The 19,892-nt window shown below is 38.7% G+C and overlaps 2 protein-coding genes and 1 long non-coding RNA gene across 3 annotated transcripts in view; 1 reads left to right on the top strand and 2 right to left on the bottom strand.

The window, feature by feature from the left end:
* The first annotated feature begins 1,325 nt into the window (after positions 1-1,325).
* LOC127160740 (uncharacterized) lies at positions 1,326-1,511 on the top strand. The gene is made up of 2 exons (XR_007826838.1): positions 1,326-1,374; positions 1,405-1,511. It is a non-coding gene; the product is annotated as an uncharacterized LOC127160740 (long non-coding RNA).
* A 4,108-nt stretch (positions 1,512-5,619) lies between these two features.
* LOC127160742 (scavenger receptor cysteine-rich type 1 protein M130-like) lies at positions 5,620-10,927 on the bottom strand. Its single transcript, XM_051103399.1, has 10 exons — positions 10,870-10,927; positions 10,218-10,532; positions 9,102-9,491; positions 8,597-8,911; positions 8,157-8,480; positions 7,763-8,080; positions 6,960-7,256; positions 6,743-6,820; positions 6,335-6,649; positions 5,620-6,253 (listed from the first exon to the last, which is right to left on the bottom strand). The coding sequence occupies exons 1-10, from the start codon at positions 10,925-10,927 to the stop codon at positions 6,033-6,035; spliced, it is 2,631 nt and encodes an 876-aa protein (XP_050959356.1). The 3' UTR covers positions 5,620-6,032.
* A 14-nt stretch (positions 10,928-10,941) lies between these two features.
* The window catches only part of LOC127160741 (scavenger receptor cysteine-rich type 1 protein M130-like), a 35,425-nt gene continuing 26,474 nt past the window's right edge, over positions 10,942-19,892 (bottom strand). The window contains exon 13 of the mRNA XM_051103398.1: positions 10,942-11,024. Coding sequence (XP_050959355.1) covers positions 11,017-11,024 — 8 coding nt within the window. The 3' untranslated portion in view covers positions 10,942-11,016. The remainder of the gene's footprint in view (positions 11,025-19,892) is intronic.

The raw sequence follows: 19,892 nt of genomic DNA, 5'->3' as shown, positions 1-19,892 counted from the left end.
CACCACATGAGGGAGCCTCACACTTACACATTTTTCTGGAGGCAAATTGTATTTCTTTCTAACAGCTAAATAATGGCTACATTTCTTATTTATTTCATGTAAAGCTCATTTCACAGCATACTAATTTTACTCTATATCTGCTGCACAGATATATTTGAATACACAGAGTGACTGAATAATGTAAATACACACTGCAGTCAGACTAAGTGTTTATTAAAATGTCTGACATTAAATCAAATGTGGTCATTAAAATTATATTGTTTCTTAATATGAAAGACCCTCAGCCTTCAGCTCAGCAGGTGGAGGCTCTGAAGAAATAATAGCCCAATCTCAACTTGTAATCTCAAATATTTAAACTAAATGCAAATAATCGGTCACTAAAATGATTTAAAAAATATTTAAAGTCATTTAAGTTGAAGTGCACCATCACTGTAACCGGGAATGAACGACGAGAGGCGAGCGGATCCACATGCACGCTTTTATTATATGGACGAGACAGATACATGGTCGTACAGGCAGGGTCAGAGAACAGTAAACAGGAATGTCGGAGGCGAGAGGAGAGAATAGTCCTTAATGACGAGCGATGATCCAAAGGCAGGCGGCTAGACAGTCCAAACGAGATAACCAGGCGGGAAAAACAAAACACAGGGAACTAGGAACTCGGGACAAGAAACTAAGAAGCGCTAACACAGGGAGAATAACAATATAACAATTCAGCAATCCGTGAGGTGCACTGGGAGGACCGGCGCTTTTATCGAATGCCTGATTGGTCACGGGGGCTGACGCAATCAGTGCGGTGGAGGATGGGAGATGCAGTCCGGAGTGTGGTGCAACAGTCAGAGTGTGTAGGTGAGGTGAGAGTGACATCTGGTGGTGAGCGGACAACGGGACACCGACCAGATTCGTGACATAGCCCCCCCCCCAAGGAGCGGCTTCCAGACGCTCGAAGGAAACAACAGTCCAGGGGAGCGGTGGGGTGGGAGCGAGACAGGGCGAGGGCTGGAGGACCAGGTCCATGTGGGAAGCCCAGAGATTGAGGCAGGACCGACAGAGCAGGTACCCTCCAGGGCGGGGCCGGAGGCGGAGCAAGAGCCCTCCAGGGCGGAGGTGGAGCAGGAGCCTTCCGGGGCGGAGCAGGAGGCGCAGGAGCCCTCCAGGGCGGAGCCGGAGGCGGAGCAGGAGGCGCAGGAGCCCTCCAGGGCGGAGCAGGAGGTACAGGAGCCCTCCAGGGTGGAGCCGGAGGCAGAGCAGGGGCCCTCCAGGGAGGAGGCGGAGCAAGGGTCCTCCAGGGCGGAGCAGGAGGTGCAGCGTGAGGCACGGGCGCCCTCCAGGGTGGAGCAGGAGGCGCAAGAGCCCTCCGAGGTGGAACAGGAGGTGGAGCGGTCCTCCAGGGCGGAACAGGAGGCGGAGCAGGAGGCGGAGCAGCCCTCCAGGGCGAAACAGGAATCTGCGTCACGGTCTGGGACCTGGGGAAAGCAGGGACAGAGGAGGCAGACAGAATAGGGGGAGAAGGCGCAGCAGCCCTCCGGGGCGGAACAGGAGGCGGAGCAGGAGGTGCCACAGCCCTCCGGGGCGGAACAGGAGGCCCAGCAGCCCTCCGGGGCGGAACAGGAGGCGCAGCAGCCCTCCGGGGCTGAACAGGAGGTGCCGTAGCCCTCCGGGGCGGAACAGGAGGCTGCGTCATAGACTGGGACCTGGGGAGAACAGTGACAGAGGATGCAGACAGAAAAAAGGGAGAAGCAGAGAGTTTAGCGGTTAACGCCCCCTCCATAAGAGGTTCTACGGCAGGTGCAGACACCTCTGGAGGCATTGGCGCAGCTTCTCCGATGGGGAAGGCCTCTGAAGCAGGCTTGTGATCAGAGGGGAGCTCTGGAGCAGGCTGGAGACCAGACGAGAGCTCTGCAGCAGGCTTGAGATCAGAGAGGGACTCTGGAGCAGGCTTGAGATCAGACGGGAGCTCTGGAGCAGGTTTGAGATCAGACGGGAACTCTGGAGCAGACTGGTGAACAGACGTGGCCTCAGGGGTTGATTTGTGAACAGACGTGACCTCAGGAGCTGACTTGTGAACAGACGTGACCTCAGGGGCACAGTGTGCAGCCCACACACACCAGATGGCAACCGCCATTAAAGGAAGAGCAGCAGCGGGAGGTTGTGGTGGGTCCAGTACACCGGCTAACATGATAGGCCGTGATCGTGGGATATCAGACGAGGCATGGCATGGCTCTGGAAGGTCAGACGAGACGTGACTTGGCTCTGGACGAATAGACGAGACATGACGAGGCACTGGGAGGTCTGATGAAACATGGAGAGGCTCTGGGCCGTCAGGCGGGACGTGACTTGACTCAGAGTGGTCAGGCGGGACGTGGCTTGACTCAGAGCGGTCAGACGAGACATGGTGAGGCTCTAGACAGATAGACGAGATGTGACTCTGGAGGGTCAGACGAGGCGTGACTTGACTCTGAGCGGTCAGACGAGGCGTGACTTGACTCTGAGCGGTCAGACGAGGCGTGACTTGACTCTGAGCGGTCAGACGAGGCGTGATGGGGCTCTGAGCCGTCGGGCAGGATGTGACTTGGTTCATGGTGACCAACTGTGACTTGACCTGCTTCGTGAAGATCAGTAGTGAATTGACTTGGCTCATGAAGATCAGCCGTAACTTGACTCGGTTTGTGATGACCAGCTGTAACAGGGCTTGGTTCATGGAAATCCGCTGTAACATGACTTGACTCAGGGACAACAGCCTTGGCGTTGCTGGACTTGGCAGCCTGACTGGACTTGGCAGCCTGACTGGACTTGGAAGCCTGACTGGACTTGGAAGCCTGACTGGACTTGGAAGCTACAGCCGTCATTTTGTGCACGCACAGTAAACTGTAAGCTGCAGCTGGGAAGTGTTTAAATTTGTGTTATTTTTTTAATCACATTTTACGTAATGTGTGCAATAAATCTCTGTCATCTATTTTTGTAGTTATTTTTATTGTAAATAAATTTGGCTGTGTTGGGCAATGTTATACTTTACACCTATGTTATGCATTTATTTATTTAGATTTGTTTGTCATTATATTTAGGTAGATAAGGCTGTCAAAATGATGTCTAAAAAGATTTTTGCTTTCCACTAATTGCTTATTAAAAAAAAGGTTAAAAGACTGAATGAATAATATAATTTGTTTATTTGTTCATTAGGTAAAAAGCAACAATATCAGTATAAAAAATAATGCAATTTTTCATAGAAAAGGCACTGATGCATTAGTAGCAATATAACAAACTTCCAGTAGCTCCAGTAACTGTAATGTGACTTTGTGAATAAAGATATAGTGGGTGTGGTCATTGAGTCATATGGCCCCTCCCTCTTTAGTTAACACCTCCCCCACATCATCATAGTCTGTTTTTAAAAAACTAAATTAATAAATAAACAAAAATCCACATTTTTCATTTTTGTACTTATTTTTTTCTAGATTTAGTTTGAACAAACAACAAAAAATATGTAGTTGTAAAGTAAACCTATATATGTGACAATAACCCATCTAATTTTTTCTTTACTGCTGATCTTCACATGATTCTGATTTCCCTCTGATACACATGTAAAACAAAACCTAACATTGTAATTTGTAATATAGCTGTTTTATATCATAGACATCTCATGACTGACCAAGAGATTAAACCTATTAGATTAAACCTGATAAAAACATGAGAATTCATGACAGAAATGCATATTCAATATAATATGAGTCACACTTTTTTGTTTAAACAACTGTGGTGTTGTGTTCTGTCAAATGTTTAAAATCATTTTTGTGTAGAAATACTCCCAAAAACTCTGACAGAGCATTCTCTGTATGATATATGACAGTAATCACATTTCTAAATATTTCTTTACATTCATTAAGCAACAGAATTTAAATGACATTGAGTTTGACCTTAAATCACACAAACACTGAAAGCATCACAGCAGCAGGATGAAGGCTGTCCAAATTCAAAGGCTCCTTCAAGTGCCACGAAGGATACAAATGGATCTAGATTATCCCAAGATTCATTGCACACCAGTAACAATGGGAATTTTTGAGAGAAAAATAGGTTTCAGTTTTGGGATTGGGCTTACTCAAACAGCTTTTAGGTAGTTTATACTATTAATTACGTAATATATTAAAATGGATCAAAGTGAATCCATTTAGACAGACTGTAAACCAGTACAAAAGCCAAGATTTGGTTTTGATCTTGTGTGTTTTTTTTTTTCCTATGCCATGTCACCAAACAGCTCAGGCTTTCCGCGACTCGAAAAATGCAGATCGCACATATTCACTTAATGGAAACAAATGAAGACTAATGGAAACAGACACTGACAGAGAGAAACGCTGATCTAACAAAACCCAACAAGCATGTCTGATGCTGTTGGTCGGCATCTATCAGTGCAGTTTAAACTATAGTCTTAGTTATGGTTAGGGTTAGGGTTATGTGGTTGGTCTTTATTATAGCACCTGTTGAACAGTCAGAAGGTTTCAATAAGCTGCCACTGATATTATCATATTTTAAGTTCTTTAAAAAGAAATTGTGTTTGGGGAACAAAGTTAGTTTTTCATCTCTTTAAACTCTACAAATGCACTTCCTGCTTATCACTCTCTAAAACCACACAGGAAAAGACATTCACTGACACACACATAAACATGCAGCGTTGTGGTTTTGGAGTCTGCTAAACTATCATCTACAAATTCATCTGATTACATGTTAATAACCCAGAAAAATAAACAGTTACACTCATCTGACATTCTCAGTGGAGAGACTTACTTAGAGAGACTTAATATGATTAAAATTAATTAGGTAGATGTGAAGGTTAGAAAAAGCCTTAATTCTACAGTGGATCAGATCTGTATGACTGAAGTCTCCCATCATTTAATCTCATTTGACTGGAGTCCCAAAATGTTGTAATTCAAACTTTATGAGCTGTTTACTTTGCTGTTGATGGCTTACTTTTTCTCAGGTGTTTTATCATTTCTAAACACATAAATTGTAATATAGTTACAGCTTTTAACATTCTTACATGATGCCTCACCCCTCCGAGTGATGTTGTCTGTGATGAATGTCATGATAAACAGCTTCTGTGTCCTTTGTAGTTGTATACCATCAGAAATAGCTTTTAGACAGACAAACCTGACAACATCAGCTTAAAGAGAGATCCATGAACTGAACCAAACGAGCTGATGATCTTTTCAATTTAAGGGAGACATGAAAATAGCAGGGGTCACCCAGGACCAGTTACTGACTTTTCAAATAAGTTTTGCCCCGAGTTCCCCATTTATTGATTGAGCACCTCAAGTCTCCAGCGCGGGATGATTATCTGGTAATGTGAGGTGTTCACAGATCCAATCTTGCACCTCCTGAAACATGATGTTACTGTATTCTAGATAATAAATGTAACTAGTGAACATGCATCAAATGTAACGCCGGTTACTTTTTTCCCCATTTATGATTGTCAAGTCTCCTGTCTCTAAACTAAATGTGAACATGCATTAAACAAAAAAAACAGATTCAGTATTCCTCAAAATGAATAAAAATAGTGAAATGCAAACTCAGAATATGACGCAACCCTGCAATAGTTAAATATGTTAAATAAAACAAATATCCTTCATGTATTTAATCCCATTTTATTAACCAGTGTCTTTGCTGCTGACCTTAGATGATGCAATTCAACCATACTAATAAGCAAAAATTACTTTAGATAAACTAACATTTGTGCTTCATTTTTTTATAGCTGAAGAGTGATCTCCTACATAAATGTACTTTTCTTTCAGCCTAAGGTGAATTCATAAGGCGCTTCAATTTTGTGGCATTATGTTTTGTTTTGCATCCATTCACAAGCACTGACCACAGTTCATTGTGCATCCATTCACTTGCATTTCATACTGATTGAACCTACTGATACTGACGTTCTGTGTTATGTTATTTTGATTAATTTTGTTGTAATAAATATTATGTTTGAAACTATTCCGCCATGTAGTCTCCCTTAATGTTACATCTCTAAGCCAGATGTAACACTGGATCTCCTACCTACCTCTCCTCATCACTCTCTTTCGCTGAATCAGTATAAGCAGTGACACTAAGAGCAGTGACAGCACAGCTACCAGTACAATCACAAGCACTGGGCCGACGCAGAGAGACGCTGCTGGAGGAGTTTGTAGAGGAGTGACTGATGTTGAGCTCACTGGAGGAGAAACTGGAGGAGAAGCTGATGTTGATGTGGCAGGAGTAGTAAATTCTGACAAATCTGTAATTATAAAAACAAGCAGACACAAATATTAACAATTTTTAAAATGCTAAATATTTTCAGCTCTAAATTCTCAAATACCTGCACAGGTGAGTCCAGCGTGCTCTTTGCGGGAGCAGTCAGTGTGGTTTTTCAGGGAGAGAGGACAGTCCCACAGGTGAATCTCATTCCCTCTGCACTCGACTCTGTTCATCCACACAACACCTTCACCAGCACCAAAGACTGAATTCCCATCAGCCCTCAGTGCTGCTCCACAACCCAGCTGCCTGCAGACCACCTGAGCATCACTGATGTCCCACTGATCATCACAGACTGAGCCCCACACAGCGTTATGATACACCTCCAGCCTCCCAGAGCACCGGCCCTCCCCTCCACTCAGTCTGAGAGGAACATGATCTAAAACACACACATCAACCAACACTGACCAGCTTCAGCACAACATTTACAACAAAGTTTAAAGTTGTGATAATAAACTGATAATAAACATACTTGAACACTGTCTCTGGTGAGGAGATGGTGAGGTAGAACATGTCAGAAGACTCTGAGGAGACTCAAGTGTTTGATCCTCTGAGATTAAAACATGTTAAAATTCAATTTACCACTGAATAGAAAAAAAAAGTAAGTAAAAGACAAAAAAATAATCATATTTAAACAAACAAAACATTACAATTTCAAACCACTGTAAATCAGTTAAATATCATCCTACCTGAGCAGGTGATTTTGGCCACTTCATTATCACAGTCATTCTGTCCCCAGGGTGAAGATGGACACTGCCATAAAGTGGAATCATGTCGTCGACATTTAAGTTTATCAAGCCAATTATGGGACTTCAGTCCCTCTGAATAAATGGGTTCACTGGCAGATCTTCCACAGTTCAGCTCTTGACAGATCAGACTCGCTGTGTCTCTGTCCATCTGGTTCCAACACACATTACCCCAGGATCCATTGTAGAAAACCTCCACATTCCCTTCACAGCCCTCAGTTAACCTGATCTCTTTAAACTCTAGATTGAAAAGAATGAGAAATTACCTCAGCTCTTAATTACCTTAATTACCTCAGCTCTCAGTTTTAATTAGTGATGTGAATTATACATTTTATGATTCTGATTCCTAATAACAATTACAGCTCCTTAATTGTTCCATTAATGATTATTTTGTATATAAAAACAACACTAAACCAATTTAAAAATAGCTAACTTTTTAATATATATATATAAAATATTAATATTGATCAAATCTTTAGCTGCACTTTGTCATATGAACATCCAGTCTGTAATTACACTGATTTAACTCTCTCAAAGTTAGCTGTAAGCTGTATGTCTTTGATTCACTAAAAAGAACAGAATCATTAGAGATTAGTTTGGGAATTGGGCTACATTGATCACACTGTGTGTTTTGTGCTGTAGATTCAGTAGTGTCATGTTGCAGCCTGAACAAGTAGAAAAAACACCTTTAAATTAGGGTAAGTTTAAATTAAATTAAATTATTATTACAGTACATTATTATTTACCTGAGCACACAACTCCTACATCCTCCTTGTGTTGACAGTCATGTTTTCCCCAGCCTGGAGAAGAGCAGCTCCACAGGGACGTCTCATTCCCCTCACACTCCACCTCATCCAGCCATATGGGTCCAGAACCAGGACCAAACCAGGCTGGTACCTGCTGGTTACTGAGGGCCACTCCACACTGCAGCTGTCTGCACACCACATGGGCATCTTTAATATCCCAGGAGTCATCACACACTGTCCCCCATGAGCCGCTGTGAAAAACCTCCAGCCTCCCTGCACAGTCTCCCCCAGAACCCACCAGCCTGATGGACCCACGACCTGATATTCAGAGAAAGAAAAACACATTATTGATCACTAAAAACTGAAGAATCTGCCCAGATGTTGTTGTTCTCACCAAGGCAGGTGATTGACAGCTGTTGTGTGGAGCTGCAGTTGAGAGTTTGTGGAGAGCTGCAGTTCCCCAGATGAGCTTCACTCCCAGAGCACTGGAAGCCCGTCACACACTCATGACTGTGTTCAGGACTGGATGAAGAGGAGCCGTAGAAGTTCAGCACAGAGCCACAGCCCAGCTGTCTGCAGACCACAGAGGATTCAGTGAGACTCCAGGAGTCCAGCAGAACTCTCCTCCAGACCTGATGGATGAAAACTTCCACCTCCCCCTCACACTGTCTCTCTCCAGACAACCGCACCAGACCATCATGAAGAGCCAGAGAGGAATCTGATTGAAACATCAGACATTTTACTAAAATATAAAATAAGTTTGAGAATATGCTTTACATCAGCATTACACATTATTTGATAATAAATAAAAGCAGAAAGTCAGAAAGGACTCACTAGAGCAGATGACTCCAACATCTCGTCTATGAGAACATTCAGCTCGACTCCATGAAGAGATGGAACATTCTGAGAGTTTTGTTTCATTCCCGTCACAATCAAACACATCAGCCCAGATTTCACCACTTCCCTCTCCAAACCAGTCTGATCCCACAACAGACACAGCAATCCCACAATTCAGCTGTCTACAGAGGACACTGGCAGCTCTCATATCCCAGCATGCATCACACACTGTGCCCCATTTATTTAAGTACTGATGTTCAACTCGACCAGAACAGATGTCAGGACCATTTACCAGTCTGAGATCAGTGTAACCTGGAGAAAGAACACAAATCTTACTGAAAAAGAATAGAAGAGATTCTAAGTAAGAGAACAAAGATAATCTGAGTAATTCTTCAGTTCTAAGCTCAGTTTAATACAGTCACTCATGATGGTACTAATCAAACAATTTCATTTTAGTATATGTAACAATTGGATTTGTTAATAAACAGGTTAAACATTTTACCAGAACATATCAGTCCCACATCATTGTCATGGTTGCACTTTATATTTTGTGAAGTTGATGATGGACAGTGTTGAATGTGTGATTCATCTCCTCTACACTGAATCACTTTTGATCCAATCTGACCGTCTCCTTTGCCAAAAGCAGCTGCTCCCAGCACCTGTACAGGAGCCCCACAGTCCAGCTCTCTACACACAACCTCTGCATCCTGCTGGTCAAAGGCAGCGTCACACACTGAACCCCATCCACCTACTAGAAGCATCTCCACTCTTCCAGAGCACAGGTGAGACCCAGCAACAAGTCTTGACTGTAGGTTAAGGTTTCTGATTATATTTACACAACACAAAAAAAAAAAAAAAAATCTGTCACTATGATTATAATATGGACATAACCCTAGTGAAAAATAAATATACTAAAATGTATTTGAAATACATTTATTTCATGCTAAGTATACTACAGATACATTTACATATTTATATACTTAATAAAAAAATAACTGACATTGTACTTTTAGTATACTAAACTGATATTTTCACCGTATGATATACTTAAAGTCTGCTAAATTGGAATAACTAATTTTGTATTTAATGCACTTCACGCGAAAGTCCAACTAAACATATAGTGAAGTATATTTTGATTGTGCTAAAGTGGAGGTATTGCAAGTACTTCAACCACACTTTAAATGTCTTGCCTTTAAAGAATGATATTATTCAAAGTTCATACAATCCTCATCAATAGTGACATTAAAACACATTTTAAGGCTTCATATTAGGAAATAATGCATTGTGCACAAGCAGTACTCCAAATAAAGTTTAATTAAGATTTTTATATCAGTAAGTGTCAAGTCAGATGTCAGTAAATATGTTACTAGATTTTTTTTAACGATACTTAGTAAGAAATAAATATATATTACTTTACTAGGGATAACAACAGCAAGTCCGTCTTTTATAATGAATGAAAGGTAATTGTTTGGACAGTACATGTGATAATTATTCAATTAATTGTTTATGAACTGCTATAAAAACAAATGACACACAATTATTTTAAATTGCATATATGGTTTCTGGTAGAAAGTCTGATCAGTGATACATTAACAGGGTGATGTATGGAATAGCTCACCTGAGCATCTGACTCCAGCATCTTCATGATGACCACAGTCATGAACACCCCATCCTCCTGATCTACAGTCCTTCAGTGCTGACTCTGATCCACTACAGGCCACATTATCCATCCAGATTGATCCTGATCCTTGTCCAAAACGAGCATTACGCACAGCCTCTACAGCCTCTCCACATCCCACCTCTCTACAAACTACTGCAGCATCAGTCTTATCCCATCCAACGCCACACACTGTTCCCCACTGACCATCATGATGAACCTCCACTCTACCACAGCAGGGACTGTTACCACCAACCAATCTAACAGTCTCAAAATCTGTACATGAAAGAGAGAAAAAGGGGTTTTACCACAACAGTAGAACACCATAAATCATCAGCAGAATAAGACAAGAAACATAAAATATGTAAATTCAAACTGGACAACTAAAGCTGGACAAGAGAATACTACAAATAATCTTCTCATCATTAAATAGGTTGCCTGTAAAAATGTAAATTATTCATAAAATTTCATTCATAAGAATTACCAAGTGTCACAAATTTTTTTTTTCTAGATTTTACACAGGCCTCTATTTGCTTTATAGTGGTATAAGGCCATTACAAATAAACTGCTCACATAAACGTGTCATTTTCATCCATACTATGTGTGTACTTACCAGATGTGGTTATAGTGATTATGGAAGAGAGTAAAATGAGTGTCAGACATCCCTCCATCTTCCTCTGCTCGTCACACCGTCTGTTTGACTCTGTCAGCACAAGTTTCTCGTCTGCTCCCTCAAACACACTGAAGAAACTGGCTCCTGTCAGCCCCCTAAAGAGAGAGAGAGACTCACAGCTGCCAATGACACTCACTGTTACCTTATTAGACACAACAGAGGAAATCATCAAACACAATCAGTGACAAATCAGAAAGCAGCATTTTTATTTTCTCCAGATACATCAAAGTGTCAGCGCGAGAGGGGGACTCCACCTTAAGCGTGAAGAGACACTTCACTGAGGACAGACTCGTGTCAGTCATAAGTCAGTGTGGAGATAAAGTCACACTAAAATTAAAGCAGATTGATACAGAAACACTGCAGCTGGGGGGACAAAACTACACAATTTTAGCTAATTTTAACAACACTGCTCTGATGTTCTAACAAGAGCACAACAAACTGTATGTTAATACATTATAAAATGAACTGGACTGATTGTGTACAACTATTCAGGGCTATTAAGATAAGATTTGTAAATAAACACTTGCTTTTGTTCCAAAGATATTCATTTGGCATTATATCAAAGACATTTGTAGCTGTGGATGTGTGTTTAACACTGTAATGTGTAATTCGTCCAGCAGATGGCAGTAAAACACTTATTGTAAAGAGGAGCAGACAAGAGTCTTGTCCTTGTGTCACCACATGAGGGAGCTACTTACTGGTGATTTTTTTCTGACAGAAAAAAAAGACATTTCTAGAGAATGTTAATTTTTTTTTTTCACAGCTACAAATCTCATTTAATGTAGAGCTCATTTCACAGCACATTCATCAAAAAGTTTAACAATAAGTAAGTTTAATTTATGTTGTATAGCAAAACTGATGACACACCAACCAGAATCTCTGCGTCCATCAACGGAGAGAGGAGAGAAATGAACGAATCATTTACATGGGTTTATACTTACACATACAGTATAATTATAGTACAGTACCAGTATATTCGATTATGGAAATTTCACTATTCTATATGTACAGTAAACTGTAGTACATGTTGTACACCTTCAAAAGTGTGACTTTTTATTTGTAACCATTTTTTATGTGTAGTCTACTGCATTTTTGCAGAACTGAGAAATGACTACCTAATGATATAGTCTTGTGTCAGATCAAACAGTACTGTATACTCTAATGAAATTTAGCCATGCTGAATTTAATCTTTAATTTTATTTTTTACTGTACTGTATTGTGTTGCATACCAAGTTCATATACAGTTCTTTGTTATTTGAACTTTTCTGGTGCTTTTCATCTGCTGCAAGATTGCTTTACAGAAGTAAAATGAAAAAATTCCCCAAAAGTTAATTGCTGAATTAGCAATCTGTAATTTAATTTATGTTGTATACCGTAATAGACATTGAGTTGCAAATTGTTGTTGCAAAAAGTGTTATTGATCTCATGAGTGTTCACTAGGCAGGAGAGTCATCGTTGTATTTGAATTGTGTGTAATCATTTAAGAATACCTGTAATAACTAGATTGAAACGTTTGAAAGACATATTTATGCTGGCTTGCCTTAAGACCTGTTTATAAACAAATAGTTTGGTCAGTTAGATGTTCTAGATGTTTGCTTAAGTGTTGCTAGTTGGTTGCTAGGATATTCTGGGTGGTTGCTAGGCTCTTGCTATGCAGTTGTTGGGGTGTTGCTAGATTATATGGTTTATAGTGTGTTCTGGGTGATTACAGACATTCCCACCTCTGTTAATAACAGAAAATCAAACATTGTTTCCAAAACTGATCCAGTTTCTACGGAGCCCCTTAAGGGACATGGTGGTGAAAAAAATCAGAGTGAGTGAAAAAAAATTCAGGGTGGGAGGAAAAATATTTTTCAGATTTTTTTGCGTTCCCTCGCAAAACTTTTTGCGTTCCCTCGCAAAACTGGTAGAGTTCGGACAAACACTTCCTGTTTACTCCGCTCAGTATGTTCACAACGGAGCGGTTCTTAGGAGTTTTATAATCAAGTGGCCTATTATAGAAATACAGTCATTTAATTGCTTATAGTTTAAGGCACGATTTTGGAACATTCTAAAACGCTTAATGTAATAAAACAGTGACAGCGGAGGACCAATTCGGTATTAATAAATGCTATTCATACTAATAAAAATTTTAATATTAATAGCATTACTTTTAATAAAGCTGATAGTCATAAATGCAACTTGCTAATGTCTTTTCTCCTCACAGAAAACCTTTAGGATACAGAAAACGCTTAAGGAAAGCTAATGGAGGAATTAAGACGGTATTTGTAGTTATGGTTAATTTGTTTGCTGTTTGTTTAAAAATAATAATAATAATAAAAATAAAACAAATAAGTCACGTAGCCTATTAGTCCCATTTTATTCAGAAATAATACTACTAGCAGGCCTACAGTGTTATAAACACACATAGCCTAGCACTCCACAGCAAATCCTTTAAATTTGACTGTATTCTGAACAGACCAAAAACCAAAACCAAAAAACTATAACTTATTCATTTTTAACGAATAAATATAATATAATGCAGTATAATAGGTATAAGCTTATTTAGCTATAAATAAACTAAAATAAATAATTTAAAGCGAAACTGAAAGTATGGGCTCACGTATCGCTCTCCTTCAGCACAAATCCAAATGTTTCCATATTTGCAATATTTGCAGCTAAAGCATTAAATTAACCGGGCTTTGTACGTTCCAATATCGACGTGAAAAAAATCATAATGAACAAAAATGTGCCGCAGTGGATTGGACCGGTGCACAGACTAATACAGACTATTTAAACTGACTAGTGTAAGTTTGTATCTGTTTGGGTGATTCTGTGTATTATTTTAATAATGAACAGGCTGCGAGGCGCCGGCGCGATCAAACAGCTGAAATATAAAAACTGTAAATATATATATATATATATATATATATATATATATATATAAATATAAAAACTGTCTTCCAAAAATACCCTGTGCGAGTTATTGTTTTTCATGTTTAAAATAGCAGAATGCAATATCCAAACGACTGCAAATGCAACATTTATTTTATATAGCAGTTCAACAAAAAGGGTAATATTAAGTGACATTTTAAATGTAGCCTACATTTTAAACATATGATGTTTGTTATATTTAACGAAATAATAATAGTTCCAACGAAATCCGCAACAGAACTGGCGTGTCTCCAAGCAACAGCGGTGTTTCGTTTCTGAATTAACCTGCAGCTTTGAACCATTCGGAGAGTCCGTGATTAATAACCCATTCATAACTACAACCATTTGCTTAGTTATTGAATGAATGAATGAATGACGCGACGCCTTGCTCATTAAGACAGTGACATGCCGCCACCTACTGGAACGTTTGAGAACCACTAGTTTAATGGATTACTGCGTTAATTGCCTATTTTTAATAAAACAAAATTTTTATCAACGTCTTCATAAAGCCGCGTTTTCTTTATGGGAGGAAAAGGCTTAACATGCAATTTAGAGCTTTCTGTTCATATTCGGGGCTTACCTGCTTTCCTACATTTAAAATGTATCACAAACTGTATACCGAGTTCGGCCTTTTATACTCTATTATCCCGTTAAGTTTTCTTTCTGGGGGATACGCTTAATGTAAAAAAATCTGAAAAATATTTTTCCTCCCACCCTGATTTTTTTTTCACTCACTCTGATTTTTTTCACCACCATGTCCCTTAAGGGGCTCCGTAAGTTTCAGTTCTTTGATATTATAATATTTCTTTCTAATGTTAGGAAAGTAACATCATCAACATTAACATCTTAAACTTGCACTAAAATGTGATTTATACCATCGAAGTAGTAATTTAATAGAATCACGTCTTAGTGATACAAGTTCAGAAACATTTACTGTATAACCTGTTGACGTTTTTTTTTTTTTTTTTAATATTGTTTATTGACTTAATGTGCCATAATGTACATTGAAATGTTTTTTGAAATGTTACGGTTTAAACAGCATAGATGATTACTTAATGGTAATGCAATATTTGTTTAATTCCCATCACAATCAAACACATCAGCCCAGATTTCACCTCTTCCTTCTCCAAACCAGTCTGATCCCACAACAGACACAGCAATCCCACAATTCAGCTGTCTACAGAGGACACTGGCAGCTCTCATATCCCAGCATGCATCACACACTGTGCCCCATTTAGGACGTGACGTATTACCATTTGTAATGCATAACATGTAATGTCAATGAAAGAAATGAAAGAAAGTTGATAAAACAATTCGATTTTAGTGATTGAAATGTTGGATTTAATTTATTTACTGACAGGATAAACAGTGCTATTTTACCAGAACATATCAGTCCACACTGTTGTCTTGAAAACACTGTATGTCCTTTGAAGTTGGACACAATCTAATGGCTGATTCATTTCCTCTGCACTGAATCTCGTTTCCACATCTGCCTCTGCTCTTCAGACCTCTGCAATGATGACAAAACCTTTACTTCACACCCACACACAATGAAATTAGGAATAAATAAGTAAATTATTAAAAAAAAAAAAATACTTGTAAGCTTTTATTAAAAATAAACTTTTTGTAACATTATATAATATATGCATAAACAGTATGTAAATACATTATAAAATGAACTGAATCAAGACAAGTTTGTAAATAAACATTGGTTTATATTCCAAATATATGGCTTTGGCATCATATAAAGGCATTTGTAGCTGTGCGTTTATGTGTTTGTGTGTTTGCATAATTCATCCAGCAGATGGCAGCAAAACACTGATGGTAAAGAGGAGCAGACAAGCGATTTCATGATCAATATGATTCTCACTGTTACACATTTTTATGGACGCAAATTGTTCATTTCTTTTTAACAGCTACATACACAGCATTTCAATGGCTTTATATCTGCTGCACAGATATATTTTAATACTCTGAGTGACTGAATAATGTAAATACACATTGCAGTCAAATTAAGTGTTTATTAAAATGTCTGACATTAAATCAAATGTGGGCAATAAAGGGGGGTTGGGGGGGGGGCACGATTCTTTTAAAAAAAAAAAGATAAAAAACAACTTATTTCATCTTTATAAATATTTTAATATAGTGAAACCTGTTGAACACAAACAAGTGAGTAGTTTCTGTGAGGTGTTATTGTTAGTGGTAGGGGTATTTTTCACCTGTCATAAAGACAATGGAAGTTTATGAGATGTCCTGACTAACACAGTGAAACAAATGTGTGTATGAAATGATTTCTTGTTTCTTAATATAGCCCTATGTAATGTCATTATAAGAAAGACCCTCAGCTCAGCATGTGGAGGCTCTGAAGTAGTAATATGATTAAAATAGAAAAGACAAACTAAGAAGGATCAGTCCAATCTCAAATATTTAAACTAAATGCAAATTATCAGATAAAAAATGAGATTAAAAATGATTTAAAGTCATTCAGGTTGAAATGCACCATCACACAGTAAACTGTGCAGCTGGGAAGTGGGTTTAAATTTGTGTGTGTTTTTTTTAATCACACATTTTACATAATGTGTGCAATAAATCTCTGGCATCTATTTTTGTTGATATTTTTATTGTAAATAAATTTGGCTGTGTTGGTCATGGTTATACTTTACACCTAAAGTATGCATTTATTTATTTAGATTTATTTGTCATTATATTTATGTAGATAAGGCTGTCAAAATGCTGTCTAAAAAGATTTTTGCTTTTAACTAACTGCTCTTTAAAAATGACAAAAATATTGAATGAATAATATAATTTGTTCATTCGTTCATTAGGTAAAAAGCAACCATATCAGTATAAAAATAATAAGCTAAATACCAAAATACAAATTGTTTTTACCACATTTTTGCAAATCATGCAATTTTTAATAAAAAAGGCACTGATGCATTAGAAACTTCCAGTCGCTCCAGTAACTGTAATGTGACTTTGTGAACTGATATATAGTGGGTGTGGTCATTGAGTCATATGGCCCCTCCCTCTTTATTTGACATCTGCCCCACATCATAGTCTGTTTGAAAAAAAAAAATAAATAATAATAATACAAATTCACGTTTTTCCATTCACATATTTTCTCTAGATTTAGTTTGAATGAACAACAAAAATTATGAGTACTTGTAAAGTATAAGGTGACAGTAACCTACCTATTTTTTCCCCATCTTCATTACTTTTCTTCATATCTTCATACTTCTACTGATTTCCCTCTGTTACACATGTAAAACAAAACCTCACATTGTAATTTGTAATATAGCTTGTGTTATGTCATAGACATCTCATGACTGACTGAGAGATTAAACCTATTAAAATAAACCTGATAGAGGCATGAGAATTCATGCCAGAAATGCTTATTTAAAATATATTGAGTCACTCTTTTTTGTTTGAAATGTTTTGATATTATTTTTGTGTAAAAATTACAGGCATGTTCCCAAAAGCTCTGACAGTGCATTATCTGTAAATGGCTGTTGTCACATTTCTAAATATTTCTTTACATTCATTAAGCAACAGAATAAAGGCTTAAAGGGAATAATAAAGGAACAATTTCAAAGGCTTTTTTTTTTTTTTTATAATGCATCCTGTGTGAACAACCCCTGTTTATCCAGCTTTCTGCATTTCAGGGTTAATTCTCACATATCAACAAGAGATAATCATCAGACTGAGCTCACCAAACAGCTCAGACTTTCCGTGACTCGACAAATGCAGATCACACATATTCACTTCATGGAAACAAATGAAGACTAACAGACACTGGAAACAGACAGTGACAGAGAAAAACGCTGATCTAACAAAACCCAACAAGTATGTCTGTTGCTGTGTTTGGCATCTGTCAGTGCAGTTTAAACTACAGTCTTCGTTTTATGTGGTTGGGCTTCATTATAGAACCTGTTGAACAGTCAGAAGTTTTAATAAACCGCCACTGATTAAAAGTGCTAATGCAATCATCATATTTTAACTTCTTTTAAAATGAAATTGTGTTTGGTGAACAAAGTTAGCTTCTCTGCAAACTCTACAAATGCACCTAATATTAACTCCTGCTTATCACTCTTTAAAACCACACAGGAAGATACATTCACTGACGCACACATAAACATGCGGCTTTGTGGTTTGGAGTCTGATAAACTATCATCTACAAATTCATCTGATTACACGTTGTTAACCCTCAAAGATAAACAGTTAAACTCATCTGACATTCTCAGTGGAGAGACTTATTTAAATTTTTTTTATGATTAAATTTGTTTAAGGTTAGAAAAAGCCTTAATTCTACAGTTGATCAGATTCTCCCATCATTTAATCTCATTTGACTGGAGTCACAAAATTTTGTAGTGCAACTTTATGAGCTGTTTACTTTGCTGGTTATGGCTTTCTTTTTTGGGGGTGTTTTATAATTTCTAAACACATAAATTGTAACATAGTTAAAGCTTTCAACATTCTCACATGATGCCTCACCCCTCTGAGTGATGTTGTATGTGATGAATCTCATGATAAACAGCTTCTGTCTGTGTCCTTTGTAGTCCTGTATACCAGTCAGAGAGAGCTGTGAGTGTAGACAGACAAACCTGCTGTCAGTTCACAACACATGACTGATCACACACTGAATAAGACACAATATGACAGTCTCTGGATCTCTCCTACCTCTCCTCATCACTCTCTTTCGCTGAATCAGTATAAGCAGTGGCACTAAGAGCAGTAAGAGCACAACTACCAGTACAATCACAAGCACTGGGGGGACGGAGAGAGTTTGCTGGAGGAGTTTGTGGAGGAGAGACTGTTCTTGATGTGGCAGAAGTAGTACATTCTGACAAATCTGTAATTTTAAAAACAGGCAGACACAAATATTAAAAAACAACACAATTTTTTTTATAAAAAAAAATTTTCAGCTTTAAATGCTTAAATATTATTCATCAGTGTTTGCTGTGACCTGCACAGGTGAGTCCAGCGTGCTCTTTGTGGGAGCAGTCAGTGTGGTTTTTCAGGGAGAGAGGACAGTCCCACAGGTGAATCTCATTCCCTCTGCACTCGACTCTGTTCAGCCACACAACACCTTCACCAGCACCAAAGGTTGAATTCCCATCAGCCCTCAGTGCTGCTCCACAACCCAGCTGCCTGCAGACCACCTGAGCATCGCTGATGTCCCACTGATCATCACAGACTGAGCCCCACACAGCGTTATGATACACCTCCAGCCTCCCAGAGCACCGGCCCTCCCCTCCACTCAGTCTGAGAGGAACATGATCTAAAACACACACATCAACCAGCACTATATACCAAAACACACAAACTGATCCGAGATGGCTTTTAATGTATGATAGGCCTCTTGTTTTGTTTGAATGCACACATTTTAATAATTTATTGGGAAAATAAGGCTTACATTAACTTAAATGTAATTTTTTTGTCCAAAACTTACTTGAACACTGTTTCTGTTGAGGAGATGGTGAGATAAAACATGTCTGATGACTCTGCGGAGACTCAAGATTCTTCTCCTCTAAGATTAAAACATAAAGAGAACATTAGGATACAAGACATCTCTCAATAAAACATTATCAGTGAAAAAAAAAACAAACATATAATTTAAGCATCATAAATCATTTTAGGCTCTCCGTCAGCTCAGCTCAGTTTTATAAAAAATAAACATTGTGTTTAAAGAAACATAACTATGAAGAACATTTTACATTATTTAAATATCATCTCACTTGAGCAGGTGATTTTGGCCACTTCATCCTTCTCCACAGTCATTCTGTCCCCAGGGTGAAGATGGACAATGCCACAGATTTGAATCATGTGGTCGACATTTTATTTTATCCAGCCAGTTAGGAGCTGATTTCACTCTTGCTGTAGAATCAGACAAAACACCAGATCTTCCACAGTTCAGCTCTTGACAGATCAGACTCACTGTGTCTGTGTCCATCTGGTTCCAGCACACATTACCCCAGGATCCATTGTAGAAAACCTCCACATTCCCTTCACAGCCCTCAGTTAACCTGATCTCTTTAAACTCTAGATGGAAA

The sequence above is a fragment of the Labeo rohita genome, unplaced genomic scaffold (genome assembly GCF_022985175.1).
Source record: "Labeo rohita strain BAU-BD-2019 unplaced genomic scaffold, IGBB_LRoh.1.0 scaffold_448, whole genome shotgun sequence".
Classification (NCBI taxonomy): domain Eukaryota; kingdom Metazoa; phylum Chordata; class Actinopteri; order Cypriniformes; family Cyprinidae; genus Labeo; species Labeo rohita.
This window is presented reverse-complemented; position numbering and strand designations above follow the sequence as displayed.